The 24,413-nt window shown below is 38.4% G+C and overlaps 1 protein-coding gene across 1 annotated transcript in view; it reads left to right on the top strand.

Annotated features, from left to right (window-relative positions):
- GMDS (GDP-mannose 4,6-dehydratase) overlaps positions 1–24,413 on the top strand; it is a 405,591-nt gene that overhangs the window by 301,423 nt on the left and 79,755 nt on the right. The window contains exon 8 of the mRNA XM_021530573.2: positions 21,078–21,196. Coding sequence (XP_021386248.2) covers positions 21,078–21,196 — 119 coding nt within the window. The remainder of the gene's footprint in view (positions 1–21,077; positions 21,197–24,413) is intronic.

Here is a 24,413-nt window from a genome sequence, read left to right as displayed (position 1 = left end):
CTGTTACATGATGTAGCTTATATTTTTTTACTGTAACCTACCTCTGGCTACTTTTACCAGAGAAAAAGCATTGTGTGTGATCTTTTTACCCCTTCATTCTCCTGCTCAGAAATATATCCCAATTTAAACATTAGCAAAATCAAACATTAACATGGGAGTTAATGTTTTAAAATAATGATCTCCTGCCGGAAGCCTGTTGGTCCTGACATGCTGCCAACTACAAAATCTAAATGAAGTTAGAACCAGAAGAAAATAAACTTACTCTATTTTCATTCTCTACTAACATCTTTTGTGTTATCTGAAAACTTGATCACTATATTTTATGGTACTGAGTTATTTCAGTAATGGATTGCAGGTGCCACATTTCTGCTAAACAATATTTAGGCTACTTAGTTTTATTGTTTGGTTTAATTTCTTGAGTAAGTGATTTCACCAGGTCATCAAAGTTTCTAATTACCATTCTTGCAAACAACAGTGAAGGGAATTGAGACCACTGAATATGAACTTTGGAGAGATGGTAGGCATTACAAATATGTGTAAAAGAAAAGTTAACAGCAAACTATATTAAATATATGCACGTGTTCACAAAGACATTGTCCAGAAATGTCATGACAAGTGATTGCAGTGATAATTTTTACAGAATTGAAGACACATTTTATTTCTATAATACTGTGTAGTGTCAGTGCTGTTGTCATCATATAGAATATAATATTCAAACGAGTATTAGAGGGCTTGTGGTAAAACAAACCTGGGAATTAGCAGTAGATGATTCCAGGGCACACAGTATCCCAGAGTCTCACCAACACATAGACATGAATGATGACACTGAGCAGGATTTTTAAGACTGAGTGGGTGATATTTGGCCTCTGGAGCAGAACTTGGACCGCCTATAGCATGTAGTGGTATACATAGCACAGCAGAGGGTTGTTCTATTCTGGAGAACACTTTGTAATGATGTAAGAGGCAATAAGCAGGATTATGAATGCAACAGGGAGACATAACTGTGAATTTTAATTTTGGGTTTACTTGGCCTTTGGCACATGATTTCATTTCCCATAGACAATCTAAACTCACTGTAAAGACTACCATGGGACCTGGATGCATTCACTAATGTAGGGTGCGGCGATTTCCTGTCTGTCTGATTTCAAATTATGATTAGTATCTAGCTCTCTTATGGAAGTTACTTCACTGATCTTTATTTAGTATTTTTAATAGACATTTTTTAAATTACTTAATACAGTATGCTCTTAGAAAAGTTACCACCAAATCTTTTAAAATAGATTCATGCGTCCATCAAGACATTGTCCTGAAATGCCTAAGAAACATATGATTGTTTTATCTATAACAGCCTTTCGGTATCCTCTCCTAGAATTAATTCACCAAGAAAAGTGATTTTTTGTACTTTGACTTGCTATTTATGAGGCTTGATATAAGTGTGAGATTTTTTACAATGGAGTTGGATAACATTAAATAAAAGCATTTACTGTCTTCCTTGTGGATGATGACATATGGTTTACATAGCTAATGTATACAGAATATGAAAAATATAAAGTATTATTTCATATTCAAATGATAATCTGAATAATCTCTCTTCGTTTTCATTCAGTACTTCCTCTTTCAAAACACTCTACTTCACAGGCCTCAGTTCAGGGAAGAACTTCAGTCTGGGCATAATCTAATTAAAGTCCACAGATTTAATCCCCTTCAAGCAACAAGCATGTATTCAAGTCTTTTGCTTAATTGTGGTGCAGTAAAGGTATGTTTGAAACTAAGCACAAGCACAGCTATTTTGATGAACTGGAGATTTATCTTGGAGCATCAAACGTACTATGGAAAATTCATAAAGTAAGCATTGCCTCCTAATTACTGTGCTCATTTTAGCAAGTGCTGTAATCATAGGAACAAATTTACATAGTATTTACCAAGAGACAAGAGCCTCTGTATGCCTCTGATGGTGTGAAGCTGCAAACTGAACACACACAGACAACATTTAAAGAAAAATACTTAGGAAAAAAATCCTACATTTTGAATTATTATTGGAAAGATGATGGCTTTTTATGGGACATTAATATAATTTACTCTTCCAAATAGCTATGAATATTTTCTCTTCACATTGTTGATGTATGGAAAAATGCTATATGGTATCTAGTTGTAAATTTTTTCTAAAAGATTTTGGTAGATTCCACAATATGACATATAATAAAAGACCTGCCAGCTTTCTTTTACCACAAAGACAGGACACACTCTCCAGTGTGCCTCTCACTGCCTGCCCAATAGCCCACAGTAATCTGTCTGGATTACCAAGCTTTTTTGCTGCAGTGCATCTTTCCTTTTCCTCGGTGGCATTCCCAGGTCTGAGTCATGACTGAAGGTGTGATTAGAAAGGAGTAAGTTGGGATTGCACAAGGAAAGAACGGCTTCCTTTTGAGACTCAGTTATATGGACTTTTTTACTTCAATTAAGAGATGAAATGTCTTGGCACATGTACAAAGAATTTGTGTTCCATTTAAGCAGCCATTCCTGCTGGTGAGATCAGGGCTTATCCGGGTGCCTTAATGATGGTTTATACAGTGATTTGGCAGATATTTGTTCTTCCCTTGTGGTTGCAGGATATTATAGACTCCCCACTGTCCAGCCTCTACAGACAGATCCATGGGTACAACCTCTAGTAGTGTCGACACTGAGAGCCTTCTGGACTGAGTTGGGGAGGACAAGGGAAATAAGTAATCTCTCCCGATTAATTTTGTTGCATAATACTACGAACTGAAAGCCAGTTTGAACTGCCAACGCTTTCTTGTTTGCATTTTCTCCTCTGTTTGATCAAAATAGCCTCTATATATCAATCCACTTAAAACAGCAGGGTAGTGTCATGTTTACACCATTGATACCTAAAGCTGCTTAGAATTAGGAGTGAGCAAGCAGATGCTATCAGCAGAGCTGGGCATGCACTGCCGTGATAAAACAGGAGATGTTTCCTGGCTTAACCCTTCTGGGAATCAATGTTCAGTTGTTGTGGGCCTCCAGACCAGTCATGGCCCTCAGCCTCTCCCAGCCCTCTTTGCCTCCTCTTGGAGACACTGAAGCTGAAGTATCCATCTGACTGGAAAGAGAAAAGGGTTTCCATGCCAGCATTCCATGCACTTCCCTTGGTAGGATAAGAGCAGTTGGTGGGGAAATTCACACAAAATTTCATACTGCTGGTCAGGTGTGTTGAGCAAGGTATGTTCACCTCATCCATTTGTAATTATTATGTGTTAGTTGTTATGCAAAGCCAGCAGCACTTAAAAAGAAACAAACTAAAAGACCCAGGCACTGTGGTTCTGCATAATCTTTCTCCAAACCTGGCAAGTCTGAACTTCATTTTCTGAAGATGTCATTCTGTAAACAAGCCATTTGTTTTATAACATATGGTTGGGTGTCTACTATCGTCATATGAACTGCAGCCTCTGCCTGAAGTTTCCCATACATTCTCGTCCTTTGTAATAGCTCCTTCCTGTGTGCATTCCCTGGTTACATTCAGGCTTGGTCATTTCCTTAGCCATCCAACAGGGTATCTCTCCCTTTGTCAACTCCTATTTTGGCCAGACTTGCAGTAATTTAACATTTTTGTAACTTCTGTTCCTTCACCAAATTTTGATGGAAATAAGGCAGTAGGAAATCAGGAGTTATTTGGCACACAACCAAGTGCATGTACACAAAACAGAGAAGTTGTGTCTGTCTGTTTTACACTAAATATGTAAGAGGAGGGGAAAAGTTTTCTGTTGTGAACTTGGTTGGTCGTACAGTAGAGGGGACTGGGGGGAAATGCAATTTGAAGTATTTATCCTCTTTCAAAACTGGAGTCCTTATAAACAACATAATTGGAAAGCCTTAAATGTGATCCTGATGATTAAAAAGTGCATTACTTTTACCAGATAATAAAAATCGGACTTTTCATTACAATATACAGTCGTAAGTATGACTTATGAACTGTTGCATTTTATTGGCTACTATTTTGATTTCTGTGTCAGTACTATTGGTATGCTGTTAAACTGGACACATTTTGCCTACAAATTAACTATAGGTGTTTTTCAAAGCATATATTCAGTTGTTCAGCTCTACATTTTTGTAGGTAACATTTAATAGGATAAGACAATGAAATTCTTGGCTTATACACCTGATAGAGAGAGGAATCACTTTGAACCTAGTGTGTTTGTAATGTATGGCCATAATCTTATCACTATTGTTATTATTGCTACTATTCCTACTACTACTGTTACCCCTAATACTATTAGGAATTTTCTGATAAATCTGTGTTTCATTTACTGATTAAATAATTCATTATGTGGTTTTATTAAAACTTTTGCACAGTAAGAAGTATTTCTTAGTCAGTGATGGAAATAATGGTTTTGGCTCTGTTTTTTGTTACAGTAGTGCAAATCCTGAATAATTTAATTGTCAATGTAACAGCGCCAAGGAAACAGCACATTTAGGTCCAATGTGTGTTTGCTATTGTCCTTAAGAACTAGTTTACTCTCTCCTACGTATTTCTATTCAAAAATGATGTGTCATTTTAGCAACCATAATTGCCTTCTGAAACAATGTTTTTCTTGTTTTTCTAAGGATTTCCCGAAGTTAGAGGAGTGTTTTCATTTTGTTTTAGAAAATGAAACACAGTTTTAAATATGGGTCAGTTGGCAGAAAACATTCTCCTCTCCTCCACCTCCCTCTTCAACTGCCTTCTTCTCTGAGCCCCATATCAACTCTTTCCTTTACCTGCAGAGCCTAAACTACTTCCTTAAATGTCTGAGCTTGATTGTCCTGGGTTTTGCACTGGGGAGGGGGAAAAAAGAAAACCCAAACAACGAAAATAAAAGAGAAAAAGAAAACAGAACAAGAACAGGCACTTAAGGCAGAGTTGCATGTTGCTTTCTGTAGCTGATCCAAATAGCAGATGCACTGTGTGCACTTAACCCACTACAAGTGTAAGTGCTTTAACTTAATGCTCTTCATACCCAGTCTTAAAATGATACATTTACTTTAGCTTCACAACAGGGAAGACAAAAAGAAACCTTAACTGACCAGCAGTCATGTTTCAGTGTCATGTGGTATCTCTGTGTGGTGTCGGTACTGGAACATGGCTGTATTTCCCCCTCATATATGTGTATGAATCCCCTTCGATGCGCAAGTTTAAATCTGTGTAATAAAATACTTAGGATCAGAATATCAACTGTGTTCTGGTTTTGCTTTCACAGTTTTAATCTTTAAAAAAAAATCCCCTCAACATATTTATTTATTTTACTTTCTGTTCTTTTAATAAGTTCATTTTCTCAAAGGTAGAGGAAATAAGCTGTTGATGAACTTCATTGTGGTAACTTGGCTAGAAACATTCAAAGGTACCTTTAAATCTAGAGTTAGAAAAGTCAGCACTTTCCTTTTGTGTGAAATTTTTCCCTACATATGAGACATAGGTTTGTTTCATGTCTGCCAAGTTTAAATCTTTTTTAGAAGCATAAACATTTTTCTGGAATTTGAATTCAGAGAGCAATAACATTAATATGTCAAGAGACAAAGTGTTCAAGAAAGTAGAAATGATACATAAATCATTCCTTAAACAAAGTAATGCTTTGCTTGCTCACTACAGCAATTATATTGTTTTGATTTTGCATGGATAATTGGAAACTTTAACTTTGTGACTTCCTTATCCAGTCTAATAACAAGTTGACTCCTGAGGCTTCTGAAAGTTCTCTCTTGCTCTTCCATTTGTATAATTTAGAGCTAGAAGATGTCAAAGACAGGGAAGGAAAGAAAGAGGGGAGGAAGAGCAAGAAAGGCTTAAAGGCTTCTTCCAGTGGTAGGTACAAGAGTCCATCAGCAATGCTATTCCTGCTGAGCTGGCAGCTGCTTCCCTAAGTTCAGAGAGGTCACCATGGTTTCTTTCCTGTTTCTCCTCCAGGCATTTAATTCCTGGGGGAGTTGGAAAAAAAGGCATCTTCCTTTCTTGCCTTGCAACATAAAGACAAAATCCTTCCTCCCTATCCAAATGTGTTCTGGTAAGACATGTAAAAGTTCAGATGTGATTAAAATTATTTGGGTTACTGTGATACTTTTACCCAGAAATATCCAAAAGGCAATACAGACTAATTGACATACCAGGATATGCATATGACATCTGAGGATGTGCCCTCCTGTGCATGATGAATTTGAAAATTCATCAAGGATTTTCTCCACCATTAACTTGCTGCTTTCTCAGGAGGTAAAGCAGATTACCTGGTAAATCCTTCAAAATACTATTGCTGATAATTTAGGGCAATGCAGACTAATGTACCCAGTTAAAACTCAAGAAGGAGAAAATACATTTTTAAGGAAACAAGGAAACAGAACACAATTTGAGCCCTCTTAGATTTAAAAAAAAAAAAAAAAAAGTAAGAAAATTCAATGTTTATAGTAAGAACTGCAAGATCCTATCACTCACCATATTCACCTCATAGTGCAGTATGCTGAGGAAAATCAGCCTGGATTAAATAGTACAGCAAATCAGTTCAATTGCATTAAACCCCCATGTGGGCTTGTCCACAGGACCAGAGAGTTCTGAATTTAGGTAGATGAAAAGGGGAACTCTAATTGTTACAAAGGATGTGCTTAATGCACATAGTATATTTGTTGAGATTGCATCTTTAGTCTCTTTGGGTTAATTTTCCTATTTGAACCTTCCTAGGAAGTCCTACAATAAAGACAAAAGCCTATGGCTGTAAAGTCTCCTTCCTCGTGGTTCTGGTTCAAATATTTGAAGTTAGGTTATTTTTTGGACACAAATATGAATTTTATCCCTTGTTTTGGCATTTAAAAGGGGTTAAAATTTTATTTAGCACCATTTCTCTGCCAGCTAATAATATATTTCACATGCTTATTTTTCCCTAATTATTCACTTACCAGACTGTAGCAACTTTGAGTTGTTTATATATAAAGTCTGGTGTTTAAAAGAGAGTAAGTTATATTTAAAATTTCCCTCTGCTTTTTAAGTACATACACTCACATGCAGTGCCAAATATGCCTTTCCAGTACATAATAATAGGGATCTAATTGCACCAGTTTCCCAAGGGGCACAAAAGTAGAAAAGCAGAGCCTGCGTGGAAAACACCCTTTCTTTTTCGCCTTTGGCCGTGACAGGCTCCTACATACGGAATGAAATTCCATCCTCACAGGAGTCTATAGCAAAGATTTGACTGACTCCAGGGGGGCTGGATTTGGGCCCACATGCCTGATTTCAGGGTGTGATTTTGGTGATGAAGCAAGCTTTAAGGGGTGGGTAAGAATATTCACTGTGGAAGGAAGTTATTTTGATGCATTTTCTCCAGTCTCTCTCCCATGCTGGAATAACTTTCTCCTTTGGAGTATGATTTCATCTTTTTGAGGAAGCCTAGGAAAAGCACTTACTAAACAGACAGTCAGCCTCTGGAAAAGCTCAGTGGTAAAATTAGCTTTTTAACTGCGTGTGTACAAACTTGGTGGCACCCATGGCAAAGCAGCAGTTCTTCTGTGAAAAAGAGACAATTATGACAGGTTTAGCCTGCTGGTGCCCCAAGATCTGCCGACTTGAAATCATGTTTCCCAGCAGATCACTGCCCTCAGAGTTTAGCTGAGGGGCCATGCTAATATTTCCTTCCTGAAGGGAGAGAGTGCATTGGGTTGTCCTTAATGTGAACTGCATGAACTTTTGTACCTTTTCCTTTTCTTCTTGTCTTCTCAGAAGGAGGAGGATTTGTCCCAATATAGCCAAAGCATGCTGTTATGCAGGACTGGCTTAAAAACAGCTTTTAATAAAGATTTCCCTCTCTAATCTCATGTGTTCAAGAATAATATGGTTTTCATTCATATTGTACTGAGTTTGGTGGTCTCACTTTACTACTACCAATATATTTAACAATATTTTGAAGTGTGAATTCCTGGGTCTCACCAGCTCAGTTTTTCCCATAGATGAAGCTCAGGCAATGAGATGTTTCAGGTACATTTTTGTTTTATCTTCTGTTTCCCTAGTGTGAGTTGTAACAACCTCAGCGCAAGTAAAAATAATTCTGATTTGCTCCTCATCCTGTTTGTATACAGAAAATCAAATCCTTATTCTGGAGCTATCTGCTGTGATGGTTGCTGGGACTGCTACACTGCTGAAAGATGAGGTGGTATATTGCTGGGTGTGCTGATCTACCTTTGTGTCTTACCCTGCCTTGAGTTGCATGGAAAACATTATTGCAGAACAACATGCAGATGTTGCCATTCCCTCTACTCCAACTTGTCTTTTTTAACACCATGCATTGAAGGAACCCAAATAAAACTCTGTGTACACAAGTCATGAAAAAACCCCAAAATGCAAGTCTGGGACTTGGTTGTATTTCCTAAGCCTACACACATATGCATTATAGTAGTGTTGCATGTTAAAACTTTAATGTTTCTTGATTAAAAAGCTCATCAAAAGAATTAAGTTCATCAGTGCTTATCTTTTACCATTCACTCAGTGCCCCACCTGGTCACACACAAACAGGCAAACAGTAACTAATCAGATCTTTTAGAGCTGCCTAACCCACTTTTTGTCTTTATTATGAAACTAAGATTTGGTCAACTGAGGTCAAGTTGTGCACTTAACACAGCTTCCATTATAGTCAGTGAACTTTGTAACAGAGAGTAAAGTCAAAATATAAACAGAGAACATTTCTGCAGCAGCTCTGGGCTGGGATTAACTTGGATCACCTAGTCTTCTGCTTTTAATGAAATTCTCTCCCTTGTATTTTCTTGTTTGGAAGAGAGTCCAAAGTTATCTCATGCTAATTTAGTTAGGCAGTGCCCTCCAGGGATGTCACAGGCCTCCATGACCTCTCCAGAGAGACTCAGCAAAAGGATGAGGAGAATTAAACATTCCTGAGAAATTGCAAAGCAGGAGCCCCCAGAGATTTCACATAGAAATGAGCTCCAGACTAGCTGCCAGAGACCCAAGTCACCTTTTCAGCACTTCCTTGACATGTCTTTGCCAGTCCCATCTGGCTTGATTCAGGGGGTCAGCATGGGGACTGAGAGGTGGCAGCTAGAGAGGGCAGGATTCAAGGGAGGTCTGAATACAGTAGTCTCAGGCTTTAGATTCTTCTCCAAGATGTCCAGCACGATGGTTTTATTTCCTTTCCTTCCCACATGGTCTCATGTTTTGCTATTTTCTTTGTGCTGAAAAGGGGAAGAGTCTAAGTGAGGATGTTTAATAGTAAGTTTAGTTGTTATTTTGCCATGTGATGCAATGGTTTGTTTCATACCTGGTTTTAGAACTACCTCTTGGGTCAAAAGCAGAAAAGACTGTGGCATCAGAGAGATACTTACAGTGACATGAGCTATATGCCCCACTTTCTCTTATGTTGGTAGGCTGTAGAAATTAATGAAATTGATTTCACATGAAGCTGGAATTAGGCATGGTTAGGCAGGACAGAATATTTGTCTGGGAGAATATTCAAAGAGCTAATTTACAAGTTTCCTTCAATTATTTTGCAAAAAGAGAAAAAATAATTTCTCTGAAATATAGGCAAGAGACTAAAAGACACCAGTGTTGCTTGGTTAGTAGTATCTTGATCACCTAAGTAGTTATCTCACTTATTTCTTGCATCATAACAAAAAATGTGCACTATCTCAAGAAATGTCTATTATATTGAATTTTGGAGAATGTAATCTTAACAGTGATTTCTGTGTGATCTCATCCTTACATTTCCTTGATACTTTGTCTTTAATTAGTCCAGAGCTAGTCAGTATTAAGGAAGAATGTTTGAATTCCCACCTTTTGCTATGAAGGTACCAAGTCAAATCTAATTGTATAAGAAATAGTGCACTTCATGATGAAATGTCTGTGCTACACTTAACTTTCTTAAAGCACTCTAGTTGCATAAATATTATGACTCCAGCTTCATAGACAGCAGAATTTGGGATGTAAGATTAAATACTTTAGTGAAGTTAACACTGCTGAGACTGGAACACTGCTCATCATTTTGCTGGACCAAACTGAAACCAATAAGCACGCTGGACCTAAAGCTGGATCCTTGTAATTAGAATATGGTTTATGGTATAGCTACTCCAAAAATATACAGAACAGAGGGTTGTGTTCATGTGAAATATGTTTCAGCAGTTGAGTTATAAATCTCTGGGAAGAAGAATAAAAAAATTGAATGAGACTTGCATATGGAAACCAGCATATAAGGGATGATGGTGTCATTGTGGTGATAAATCCATTGCATTCTGCAATGACTCATGCCTGTGCCACTGTTATTTGCCTGAGAACAGACCTCTGGCCCTTGCCAAGTAATGCGTGTGGGAACGTTGTTCCCAGTGTCTGACCCGCAGGAGTTATTCCAGCCTTAATGGCAGGATACCTAGTGTGTGAAGTCTCACTCATGTCTACTGGGGAGGGAGGGCTCTTAATTTGTCTGGATGTGATATGAGCAATGACTTCTGACAAGCATGTAGCAGAGATTTATTGCAAGCAAAAGTTGAAGTGTGATAATGCTACTGGGGTATTCTGTAATAATATGGTAAAACACTTGTCGTCACTTCATGTCAGGCAGTGAAAGTCAATTGTGTATGCTGCACAGAGACAGATAAAAAACATAAGTATACTTAAAACTTCATATGGTTTGCATTTTTCGTAACAGCTCTCCTGACTCTAATATAAGACAGGTTTTAATTTTGTTTTGGGTAAGTGGATGTGCTTACAGTCTCACACCCACAATTCCATGGCTTTAAATAGAATCGCTCCCAGGGTGCATAAAAGAACACATGCTGTTATGTGAAGGATTTATCCAGGATGCCAGGATTGTATTTATTGCTGGGAACAAACTAAATAAAATTTCCTATTCCATTCTGACACTAGCCCATGGAGAGCAGCTGTATCTATGTTTTCGGTGCAGATCTTTCTCTTTCCCTAATGCAGGATTTGGTGCAACTGACTGCTGTCGCAGGAATTACTGATGATGGTGGAAAATCAGAATGGCCAGAGCAAGCCAAGGGAAGGTCAATGCAAAATGCCCTCCAAAAGTATTTTTGAGCATGCTCAAAAGTAATCTTCACATTGCCTTTTCACATCTGCACAGCACAGACAGACTTCTAAAACATATCCTTTTGTTTCTGGGATCATTTTGCTGTTGCCTTCTTTTTAGCTGAGATTTCTGTGCCCCAATTTGGAAAGGCAGAGACGATGAGTTGTTACCTGACTCTGAGTACAGAGGAACTCGATCAGAACAACTGTAGTGCTAACACTGAGGCAGCAAGTCTGTGAGGCAGATTCCTCTGTCCCAGGGCTTGGGTTAAAAACCGCCAGACTCTTTGCAGAAACTGCTGTATCACATGGTGGCCGTTTTGGGTACTGTTGGCCTAAAATTGAACTTGTGACATGAGGTAAAAATAAAAAAGAAAATAAATCCCTCTGTATTGCATTACCGTATACCCCAGGCATCAAAGTCGTGCGCTTGTCTCAGTCTGTACTCAGCCAAGGGAATTTACCATCAAATTCCAAAATGTTGTCACCTGAAATGTTCTGGTTAAGGAAAAGAAAAAAAAGTCCATTGTACCAGAAATGACATTATTACTTTAGCATACTTTTTCTCTTTTTCAAGTGATTTCTTGTTTTTTATAGTTAGCAAAACAGTGTCTGATGTACAATTTTATCACTGTCTCATAAGTAACAATGAATTAATGGTGGAAATCTTTCTTATTTCCAACTCCAGTGCACTGAAAACTGCAATAAAATCAAAAAGTGAAGTTCGGTGATGTGTTTAAGATAGCAGACTCTTTATTTACACAGATTATTCAGACAACGATTCTCATTTTTAAGAATCCAATCGATATAAATATTTTTATCAAGAGGAGTAAATTAAAATTTCAATTAAATTAAATTTCATTTCAATTGAATTATTTTAGATTAACATTCAGGAATATATTAAATATCAGGAATGTAACATCTTTAAATTCATAGCTGTCTGAGGAGAAAATGCATGATGTTCAAAAGTATGAAGCAAGAACTCTGGAAATTTGAGGGGGAAATATAAATTATGAAATAAATTTCAGGTTAATTTTATGTTATTGACTCACTCTTTCTCCCTGCATTTTTTTCAATAATACTGTTCATAAATTTTGTCTCAGTGCTCTTGCTTTGTTACTCTTACTGTCCTAAAAGATTACTCTTCTTCCTTCCAAATTATACCCTCAAACATGTATAAACATTATCAAGTGCTGCTTTATTATCTCTGAGCCTATCTACCTGTGCTCTGGCAGTTCTCTGCTGCTCTTAGCAATTTTTTTAGAGTACAAGTAGTGGTTTAACCTGACTCAGGGCCCATTACTGGATAGGCACTGAGCAGACCTACAAACCTCGAGTAGAGAAACTAGCAAGCTGCAGAGGCAGTTTTGACAGATAGGAGGAAAGGAAAGGAAGATTTGGAGAGAGAAAATAATTTTCTGAGTCATGGTATGGATAAAAGCATTTTTGTTTCTGTGGGGATCAGTAGTACTTTGGCCCATAGATCATGGTGTCCCTCTGACCCCCTCAAAAGGAGCACGAGCCAGCTTGTAAGTGCTTAAGCAATCCCGGAAAGAAACAGGAGGTAAACAGGTGTTAGAAGCAGGAACCAGGATCTTTTTATAGTCAAATGTTGCACTGTAAACATTTTGTGATCAATATCTACATTGTGATCATTATTCTGAGGCTGACAGTTTTGCTCCAGTGAACATGCCAGTACTTGACTTGAAAGCCTCATCTATTTTCTTGTGGTTAGATCATGGCCCCAACCAGCCCTTCCTGGCACAGGTCCCTAAGACTTCTCTGCCCTCACCACAACCTGGGTACAACCCTTTACTTTAGCGGTGAGTAATCCTGTCAAATGGGAGTCTGCCTCTTTGTGAAGAGGTATTTTGTCTTACATTCATATAAAAATAGCAGGGAAAATTAATTCTGGAAGGGTAAAAAGGGAGGAGAAAGCGGGTCAAATATCTTTCCGAATTGTCTGCTAGGTGGAGCCTGGGAAACATGTATTTGTTCTATAGTCTTGTCTATGTAATTCAAATCTAAGTGGTTAAAACACTGACATACTTTATACAATTCAGTTTTTCTCTTTTTTTTTCTCTCTTTAGCTTTGAATTTGTTTCCCTTTTCTCTTAAACAGAATTTAAGGAAGCTCTTTGTTAGCAATTGCGACAATATCCTCCAAAGTTAAAATTAAAGAAACAGAGCATATGTGCATCCTTTCTGTATTTTTTCATTAATTTACTTTGTGTCACACATGTCACTTTCAATATAACCACTTGAAGAATAAACAAACCATTGTGGACCTAAAAATCTGTTCAAAACTTCTTGGCAGGAAAAGAGGACTATATTAATTTTCATTGTTGGTTGAGGTTTCCCAAAAAGCAGCTTTACTATTTCTTTTTTGCCTCCAGCTAGCAACTAAAGATCAGTTATAAAACAGTATACAAATACTTCCCACATATTGAAAGAACAATATTTTGACATTCAGTGACACAAGGAAAAAAAAAGGAGTAATCTAGTTTTTGATAACACAATGAGAACTTTGTGTTCACCCGAGGTCCATGTGAGAAACATCATGTTGCATTAACAGGGAAGGTTGACCTTTAAGGTTTATCTGGATTATAATTCTTGTGGCTTTTATTAATAGAACTGCCTACTAAAGTTTCACAAGTCCTCCCTGAGATCTGTAAAACAATTGGCCTATCTACTTATGAGAGAGAAGTTAGACAGTATTTCCTATAGATGTGAGGGCTTTTGTTTCAGAAGACATTGATATTGTTTTCATTTGAGATGGTCCACAAAGATTATCAGGTATTTTATTATCTTAGTAACTTTGTAATTGTTGGATTATTATCTTCCAATGAATCAACTGTACTCTTTCAACTTGAAAGAAAATATCACGGACCCGAACACAGTTGTGCTCTGAACAAGTTAACTCTACAGCCAAATCATAGGATTTGACCAAATCAGCAAGCATGCTTCAAATAGCTTCTGTGGAAATTTCTCAACTGAAACTTCAAAAAATTTCTGAGAAAGTTTATAAAATGAGTCCTTATCTCATACTATCTCCTGGTAGACTTGCTGTTTGTTTTCTTTCTTGGGATTCTTAAGGTAAATTGTCCATTGTTTCTTATCAAATGATGTGCTTTTTCTCTCAGAGGAAATTGTTTTCATCTCAAATCTGTTCCCATTTTATATTTTTTGTGTCAGCGATGTCTATGGTTTGCAAATGTTGCTCTTCTGAATGGAAGCAGCTGCCTTGTCATAAGTACTCAACGTCTCCTCTGCATGAGCAGAAAAGACACAGCTGAAGGAAAAACTTTGTACACAGACTTTGGAGTCCTTATGTTCAGCATTACACAGTTAAGGAAGAAGCATATCAAAATGTATTTAGACTGATGAGATTTGATGGATACTCAAATGGTGTTCAGAGGGGTTTTTCCATGAATGGAGGTTCCTTGAGCAACAGATCTTGCACCAACACTGTGATTTTTGGTAATCTGAGAAAACAGGATGATGACTCTTTAGAGGAAAGGAAGAGGCATGTGTCCTGCTCTTTTTTGGAAGTGCCTCTATTGCTGGAGGTTTTGAGAAAGGGTTGAGCATGTGAAAAGTCACCAATTGCAATGATAGACAATTACTTTAATCCTGAAGTTATGTTTGCCTTTCAAATACAAACTGTGACAGCCCAGTAAGGTTCTTACTTACTGGGTGTGCACCCTTGTTTTTTAAGTAGCTGAGCAAGAAGGGTTGTAATTTAGGGGGGAAAAAGCATAGTAATACATTGATTATGCATACTCCCATATTCCTGCTGTCACTGGCTTCTTGGGAGTATCGCCATGCCTGGCAGCACATCCCTGTGGTTTTCTTTGGCAAGAGTCTCCTTGCCATGCTTGCCTTGACCTATAACATTGTCAGAAACAAGTACTAAAGTAATAGTCATTACTCTAGACTGAACTCCCATTGTGGCAGGGAGCATGGGCTCATGCCCAGCACTTTTGTATGTTGGCTGTCAGGCAGGGGCAGCTTACAATTTACTCTGATCACAACATTTTTGTGCTGCACTTCATCTTCACTGGTGTTTTTCAGCCATGTGTGCTGTGCCCCTGTTGTGTGCAAAGCATGTATAAGGAGATTTCTTTCCCCCCTCTGTGGTGTATTATATGTAAGTCTCACTGTGTCTTTACATAATCTTCTTATATAACACACTCTGATGCCTACCGGGTACACCCAGGACACACCTACTCTTTTAACAGTCACAGAAGTCAATCAGATGTGGGTGACTCAGCCCCCAGTGTAGCACCTCTTCTTCCTTCTCTGCCCCTCCAAAAGTGAGTAAATAGATAAACTGGGAGTTGGTTTGGGTTCAGAGCTCTGAGTCAATGCCCCGTCTCACTTTTCTGAGGCACGACCATCAATTGTGGTCAGTTCTGTAGCAGCTTGAGAAACCACAGCCAGTCAGCTGGGTTGTGTCAGGAGGAGCCGGGTGGTGGCATCTGGAACTGCTTCTCATCCCAGGCAGGCAGGAAGTGCGTGGGCATGACATCTCCACACGTCGCTCAGCACGGGAGATGCCAAACAGCCTCTATCAATGCCAGTGCAGTTGAGTTGGGACAATGAAGAGAGGGAGTTGGTACAATAGTCCTCTCTTTTGTGGCACAGTCCCTCATGATGCACGCAGGAACAGCAGTCATGCCAGGCCTTTGTGTTTGCCATATGGGGAGAAGGCTCTCCTTTGCTCCCACATCCCTGCAAAGGCTCATCATGCTTTGGCCCAAAATGCTCAATTCTCCTTCTCAGTGGTGACCCCAGCAGGACAGCTGTGTTTGGGATCACTAGACTATCATATCCAACCCACTGAATGCTTCTGCCCACTTCTAGACAATAGAGTATGGAATACCATAAAGACAGAATTTCTATAAATGGTGATAATGTACTGTTGGGTCTCTCCAGGTGGTGATGTTTTCTGACTTAGTCAGAAATTGCTCCCTGATTGTTGACAGCCTTGAGGTAACCCATTCCTTCCGCAGTGATAGAGCTAGTAAGTAAGTAGAGCTAGACATTCACCAGCCTCTGCTTCTTTGCCTCTGAAACTCACAGACAATGCACCATGCATCAGGCTGCAACTATCTGTTCCATCTCCTGAAGTAAACATTACTGATTTGGTTTGATTTTTTTTTCTCCATGTGTGGCAAATACAAAGTCAGAATTTTTCTGTATAACACCTAGAAATACATATGAAAGTGGTTTTTTTTACAGTATGGGTCTTTGAAAAAACTGCATGTGTATGTAGAAGTGCAAGGCAATAGTAATTAGTACCAGCAGGAATATTTTCTATTTATCCCATTGTGGGACCTGTTCAGTCATACCTGTTTTGGCTCTTGAATTGGATGCAACATATGAAAAGTCTTTATACTTATTGTTTTGAAAAAATAAAAAAGTATTTTATTTCTAGATCAGAAATTGTCAACTTATTTAAAAGTTTAAATGTTGAATTTATTTTTGCTCTTGAATAGGAAGAGCCCATTTTAACTATACATAGTGGGAGGGCAAACAGCGAAACAAAAGTCTCAAATATATGGAGTTAAACATAACCTCAACTACCGGATCTTTGTTATCCATGGATGACAGCCCAGTTAATAAATGTTTTCTTACTGGGATGCTAGACTGGAAGTTAATGGTGAAACACATCTACAACATACTCTAGATTCTTGAGACAAGCAGACACATCACAACCATAGTGGCAGTGGCATGCACAAAATGTATCTGTGTGTATATTGTGTTAGTCAAACTTGGATTCTCCCGCTTGCTAGCACCTTACTAGGTGCAAACACTGTATAAGGAAAGAAATTTGGGCAGGGAGAAGACTGGTTCATGTTTTGGATATGTTGTTTGAAAATGGTGCTTACTACTGGCAGGGGTTTATACAGAGAAAAGAGTAGAGGGGAAAGATGAAAGAGGAAAGATTTTGGCAGAGGCTGGAGTTCAGGCATGCAGAACAGATATCCTAGTCCACATAATCATAAAAGTGTGTCTGCTTGCTAGACTAGTTACGCATCTCCTTTTACGTTTCTGTCTTTGAAAGTAAATGACATAGAAGTGCCTTTAGACTTTGTGCCTCGCTAGACCAGAGCCAAAAATAATTCAAATATGAAAAATATGTTTTGTTACTATTGCCATTAAGGGAAGAGTCATACTCTAAGAGAGCTGAAGCCTGAATTGTTTCCATGGTAATCTTCTTCTCCTTTTAAACATCTACCCGTATTTTGTTATCTGGACTGAGCAAAAAATTAGGGAGAGGGTGGCAGAACTGAAAGCAAGTAATTTCTTTACTTGCTGTCAGCCTATCCAAAAAAGCTTTTACAAAGAAATGCAGGAAAATCCACAATTCTCAATTCCTGTGCCAGAAAAATTCCTAAAATATATGACCTTGTGATGGTTAAAAGATATCCAAAAGCCAAAGCTGGGCAATATTTTTTTCCCATTTCAGCCATGTCGTGGGTCATGTGGTTCAGCATGTGAACAGGAAGGTGAGAATGGGTGAACTTTTGCCTCGGTTGTGCAGTCCATCAGAGAATAAATGGAGCAAATCCCTCTGCAGCTGGATCGGGAGGTGAACGGCTGAATACCTCTCACACAGAGGCCTTTGTGTTCTGGACATGATCTAGCATTATGATGGGACGCACCAGTCTGAGGCTTTGTAGCAATTACTAACCCATTATCACGCTAGAACATGAGATCATTTATCTTCTAATTCAGAGTGTCACCTGTTCTTCATTTGCCAGTCAATAACCATTAATTACTTTCAGTGGAAATTTAAACAAAGCTTTTCCCCTCTGTTAAAACCAGTAAGCCATTCAGTAATGACAAATAAACCTGGAGCTGTATCACCTCCTTTCCTCTCGTTCTCAGCCTCGAGTCTGGTACCGCATGAATTCTTTAAGGAAATGCCTAGAAATTCACAGGTCAAGGACCTTTATTAGTCTGATGTGACGAGAATCGCATTCCTGGCACTTGATGTAGGGAAGGGATATAGCTGCCTGTACATGGATATTTTATTAGTTGTCATGGGCTATACCTGAGGAAATATAATTTTGACTATGGAACTTCTTCAATGTTTTTTCTGTCTTCTGGCTTGCGTTGGCATTTTTTTATAGATTGTTCATACAGACCCATTCAAAGCAACAGCATTTGGTCCCTTTCCTCAAAGCAAAAGAGAGCTATCACTTACTTTGTAATTTTTAGCATGTTAATTTTTTTCATACCTGATTGGATTGAGATAACTCTAAGTGCCAGCAATTGTGAATGCCATAAAAAAATTAAAGAACCCACAGCGATAGATTCTCAAATAACCATTTATCTAAACATTCTTTCCTGGTAGGATTTGAAGCAAAAATCACTTTTAACAACTCTTTCTGCATTGTTTGATCATTTCTAAGTTGATCCTGTTGAAATTTACTGCAGTTTAAGTCTCATTGCTGAGGCAGTGATTACTTGCTTTTTTAAATGGTAGACAAGAGTTGATAAATCCAAATGCATAAAACCTCATTAGGTCCACTGTCAAAAGCTGGTTTTTTGTTAGGATTTTGCAGCTGCCTCCTTCAGTGTAGGGTGTGTTCTAGATAAAGGGAAACTTTCAACTTTATTTCATATCAATATGAAAAGTAATGTGTAAATATTTTTAATACTCACTGGATTGTTGAATGTCATAGCATAAGTGCCTGCACTGAAACTGTGTCAAAGGATTTACAATACTGAGGTGTTTAAAAGCGATGGGGTGGCAAAAATTGTTGGAAGTCTGATCCTGCTTCTGCTTAGACATATTAATAGTACCTTACCAATGGTCATGGTAAATAGCAGGTGCTTATGCTAATTGCGTATAGAGTCAACCAGTGTACCATTTGTGGGTAAGGGGGGATTTTTACCAATAAATGATGTTTTGTTGTTGCACCTCTCTCCAATGTAACTGACACTACCCTGTCAAGGCAATAAAGGAGTTCATTATGTACAGCAAATATCCACCAGTGTTGGGAGGAGAACCACTGCCCCTGACTGACTGATTGTCTAATGTTGGAGATCCTTATTTGCCCAAATAGTTCCTTCTCATACAAGGAAGCATGTTGTTTTCAGCTAGACTTCTTAAGGAAGCCTGAAGGTCTGTGAAGTCAGGGACCAGGCTGGGAGAACCAAAACTATCAAGCACTTACCTTAGATATTCCTGTTACCTTTCTGTTCAGCTGCTGCTACTGTGAATCTTACAAGCTTGTCCAGTCATGAAGAAACAGAAACTGGTGATTTATGGTGACCTCTCAAATCAGCAGGGAAACCCCAGTGTTCCAAAAAAGCTCATATGAGAGATACAAGTTAAGACATCTCCTCCCCACAAGATGATTTTCATCAGCCAGTTGGGTATTTCTGCGTCACTGGCTAGGATGTTCAGTCCTGGAAAGGAAAAATAAAGTTGCTGCCATTGTCCTGCCCAGCAGGTCATCTCCCTAAAGAACAATTTATAATTTATGTCAAGGACTTACACAGCAGTTGCCCAAAACCAAGCCTTCCGTACACATTCAAGAAGTAAAAAGGTTCAAAAGGGACATGTTAATAAAATCTTGTCAAAATTTTGGAAGATGCATAAAATAGTAACAGTAAAGAAAAATGTCTCGCACCTATAGCCATTTAAGTGGAATGTATTGCCTTGCTATGCAGGACACTGATTTATTGAGGATAGAAAGGAAAAATTGAATATTTCAGGTGGTATTTACCAAGAGAAACTGAGCTATCCCAAAGCTTTTATTAATCTGATTTGCAGAGTATCCACTACCATCAAGGGACCTACTAAAGTTGTTTTCTTTAAAGCTGATGTGAAGAGGTCAATGCAAATAGCATCATGGATTACAATGTGAGAGGATGACAGTACTTTTTACCATATGGAGAGAGAGTTGATTTATTCTTGTTTCCCTTTTCTGGTTATTTATTAAACAAGGATCATGCCATACAGGTATTCCCTTTTCCTCTCCAAAGGAAATTCAGCATTTGCATCATTTTGATTGATCTAAATAATTATTCTGTACACCTACAGCTCCTATGCAGTCAAACAGTCCAGTCACTAGAGCACTGCCTTGCACATCAGAAAATTGCAATGTACCTGCGGTGATATCTCAGCCAAGTCAGACATGTCTTTGAATACCTCTCTTCCATCTGCTTTCTGGCTTTCATGCTGACTTAGCGGCCAGCCCTCTGAGATGGCGCCCACCCTTCATTACTTGTTTGTGGGAGAGGACTCTGTGAAAGACATTGCTGTGGGAATTAAAAGCTGGTCCCATGAATTGCAAATATGTTGGTAATCAGAAGAAGTTTTGCTTCAAAAAATGCTGCAAAACTCTTGCTGCATGAACAATCGTCTGAAACTGATGTTAATGGTTCTGTCACTTTTCCACCAGGGTTTTCTTGTTCCTGTGTCAAAACTTTCTCCTACAGTGCTTTAACATTCAACACATATTCAGTAGGGATTAACTTGGTTAAATACCTTTTTACTTACTCTTAATTAAAATTTCAGCTTAGGCAAAACAAATGTGGCAGAAGAAGAAGCCAAAAGAATCCATATTTTCATGCGTCAGTGTGTTTGTCATCATTCCCTAACAGACAGACAACAGCACTCTGGACTGAAACATTGCAAAATTTTGATCTTTTCCCCATATCAATGTCACTTCATGCAGCGCTTTAAACAAGTGAATCCCTGCTCATGAGCACTAAACCAAGTCTCAGTGTTCAAAAGTAAACATATTAAAGTCTCCCCTGCAGAAACTCCTGCTGTGAAACAAATTGAAAATCAAATACAGCACTGTTTTCTGTAATAAGAAATAATTGAACTCTTTTCAGACTTGCACTGAACTGGTTAATAGCCACTGTGCAAAGAAAGTGCTAATTTCCCCAGCTTGGGGTATGTGTGTGTAAGTGTAGTTATTTCCAAATCAAAAATGCAGTAATACAATATAATGTACCAAAGAGGCCACTTACATGTGCACTGAATCTGACTTTGTTTATCTTTCTGCAGGCCATGTGGTTGATGTTGCAAACAGATGAGCCTGAGGACTTTGTCATAGCCACTGGGGAGGTCCACAGTGTCCGTGAATTTGTGGAGAAGTCATTTAAGCACATTGGGAAAACCATTGTGTAAGTATGAAGATGGGAGAGTAGTTACAGGTTGAACATTTCTAGCCTCTTACATTTGCTGTGACAAAGCAATATTTTTGTGTCTACACTCTTCTTTCCCCACCCCCCGCCACCACTTTCTCCTTGTAACCTTTCATGCATAAATGACTGCCACAGCAGATATGTCCAGTGTTGCCCTCTAGATCATAAGTTAAAAAGGTTAATCTGAATGTTTTTTATAAAAATCTTCATTCTTTGTTGTCCCCATCTTGGGGTGGGGAAGCCCCTCCAAAGATGCTAGTAGCTGGGTGCTGACCATCATCTTCCTGGAAGAGGGGCTTTTCTGCCCAATTCTCTGTTTGGTGCCCCAGATCCCCACAGTCCTGCTCCCACTCTCGGCGATCTGAAGAGGAGGTGACACCTACCAGCCTTGCTATTTCCAGGTGACAGCCCATCAGCCACACTACACGGCTTTTGTAGCAAACAGCTCTACATTCCTATCCGCTCTTCTGCTAAGCCGTAGAAATGTTGAGCAGTGGGCGCAGAATGTTTACAATGCATATTCCACATAGTTTGATTGAAAATACAAAATTCCTTCCCAAGGCCGTATAATAAAATCAGGATGGCTTGGTGAGCGCTTTCTGTAATTTATATTTTTATTGTTTATTATTTTTTCAATTTCCCTCCTTCTGTATCTTCTCTGGGCCCCATGCATCAACATACCAATCTCAGCTGGAAAAGGGAGAGGAAAGCCACAGGCTCTTCCATGACGCTAGCGCCAGGGCTGTTCCTCAGGCCATCAAAGTCACTTGTGCAGCTGGTGAACTTTTGACAGGGCCAATAAGTTTTACTTGGGAACAAAAACTTGACAAATTCAATAAATATGCAGAAGTGCACAGATATATACAATATTATTTGAACAGCCAGTGGGTGGCTGGGGAGGTAATAACATTTTCTCCTCAATGAGTTTTTAGTCTGGTTTCAATTTTTGGCATCAACTTCCAGAAAAAGAAATTCTGATGAAGGAGAGAGAGACTGTATAAATAGTATTTCTAAGTCAAAAGCTTAGTTTGGGGAATAAGCTTCTCTCCATGTTTTTCACATTTCTTGATTGTAAGATGTCCCAGTGATCACACATATATCTTTAGAGTGCTGAGGTTTGAGGGGCTAAAGGGGAGATAGTAGGAGCTCTAATAATTGCTTTGTCTTTTTTAATTTTTCTTCTCTTTTTATAATTTTGTTTCTTTATTTTTGTTTCTTTATAAGCTATTTTTAATAGCTTATATAACTATTTTTAACTAGTAAGAATGGACAGGAAAATATTCAACTGCTCTGTATGAGTAAGAATTCTAGTGATTTTGAGAGCTGCGATGTCCCTGTCTAATATTATTTGTCAAAGCAACAATGAATGCTTGGTGAACAACTTTTTCATTTCTTTAATTTTGATTACCTACAATTAGAGGCTGATATGTAAAGCTCAGTACCTAGCTGAATGTCTTTATTTCCAGATGTTTCCCACATCACTGTTTCTTTTGATGTCACTAAATTTATCTATTAGTTTAAAACTGAACTCTCTGCTTTGGTGTTGATCTAAGAAGTCTCAGCATTACCCAAGAGTGACAAATCAACATGTGTTTTTCAGAAAGCAAATTAAATCCTCAAGAAAACCTAAAGAAAATAATAAGGCCAGAAATAAAAGTGCAAGTACTTCTATGAATAGCTTCTGCTATGGAGGGAATATTAAATGATTACTTTAGATTTAGTTGTCCCTAACACTCAAAATTTTGTGTCCTGTGTATTTATTTTTTTTTGCTCACATATGGCCCCGTGTGGTAGATTGTGTATCATTTATGTTGATGTTTAATACAGCATTGTATGGATTGACTAAATTAAAATTCTGGTTTCTCAGAAAAAATTCACAGTATAACTCCAAATGTGAAGTAGAGCAGGTATTTTCTGAGTACGAAGGCATAGTTGCCTTTTTTTATTACTAATCAATAACAGCAATTTGCAAAAATTATATAAGAACTCACATGGATTTTTAGGAACATAAATTGTTTTAGAAATGGTGTCTTGGGTTTCTAGTCCCCCTGTCTCTTCTGAAGTATTTCTTTCCTGTGAATATATTTTTAATTCCTTAAGCCATTTACAGGTGATACATAAATAACTATACATATGGGGACTGAGGTGACATTTTAAGTACTAGTGATAATTTTGTTGCTGATCATTTTGACAGTGGTGTAACTCTGAACATTTTGCATGTAGCCTATTCAGATAAACCAGCCATTCTTTCCCCCAGCTCCCAAGGCAAGAATAACATTACAACACACCCAGTACTCATCCTGTAGCCATTGCTCATCTTTCAAAATGCACTAAATGTAACATGTTCCTCAGGATTTGGGAAGTTTTGTTAAGAACCTCTATAGTTTTTCCAGGTGTCAGCCTGACTCGTGCTTTTGCAGCACACACACGTGGTCATTGGCCAGCTTTCTGGTAACCTCTGTCTGGCAACCTTTCTTTGAAAGCCCCAACAGTGTAAATATATCTCCTGCAGGGAGTAGCCTGGCAGAAAAATCCTCCCTATTAGCATTGTAAAACCCCACTGATGAGTCCCATTGATCTGTTACTTTACAGTTTATGAGGCACCTAAGAACCAGAGCACCAGAGTGCAATGGCTAAACAAGTTCCCACAAGGCTGGTTCCTTTCTTCATAGTCCTCTACGTTGGGTTGAGTTATCTGAGATTTTTGGGGGCTTTTTGCAAGATTGCAGGTATTCTGAAATTTTTCAACTTCAAAAACTTACCTGGATTTCCAGCAGCCTTTTCCACTGCTACAAGCAATGGCACAGCTTCCCAGTACTGCTGTACAACCTGCCTTTCAAAATTGGTGAAATGATGGAGTAAAGGATAGGTGTCATGGCAAATAAAAGTTGGCAGAGCTCATATCACATCTGAGAAAACTGGGCACATGTGCAGGGGCTGTTAACTACCCCTACTTTGTGCTTTGTCAAGGAAAGTTGCAAATGTAAAATCTTAGCTGTCACATCATGATACTGCAGTAGAGAACAGGAAAAAAGAGATCCTGGCTGCTTCATCAACCAACTAAAAATATTGATTTTAATTTTTTTAGGTTTTTTTGTCTTCCTAACAATTCACATTAACTTGTATAGCTGAAAATCCAGGACAGCCTAAAAGGTCTTTCCAAGAACATAACATAATATTCTGTCCTAGGCAGTCA

Source organism: Lonchura striata, chromosome 1, assembly GCF_046129695.1.
Source record: "Lonchura striata isolate bLonStr1 chromosome 1, bLonStr1.mat, whole genome shotgun sequence".
NCBI classification, from domain to species: Eukaryota; Metazoa; Chordata; class Aves; order Passeriformes; family Estrildidae; genus Lonchura; species Lonchura striata.
This window is presented reverse-complemented; position numbering and strand designations above follow the sequence as displayed.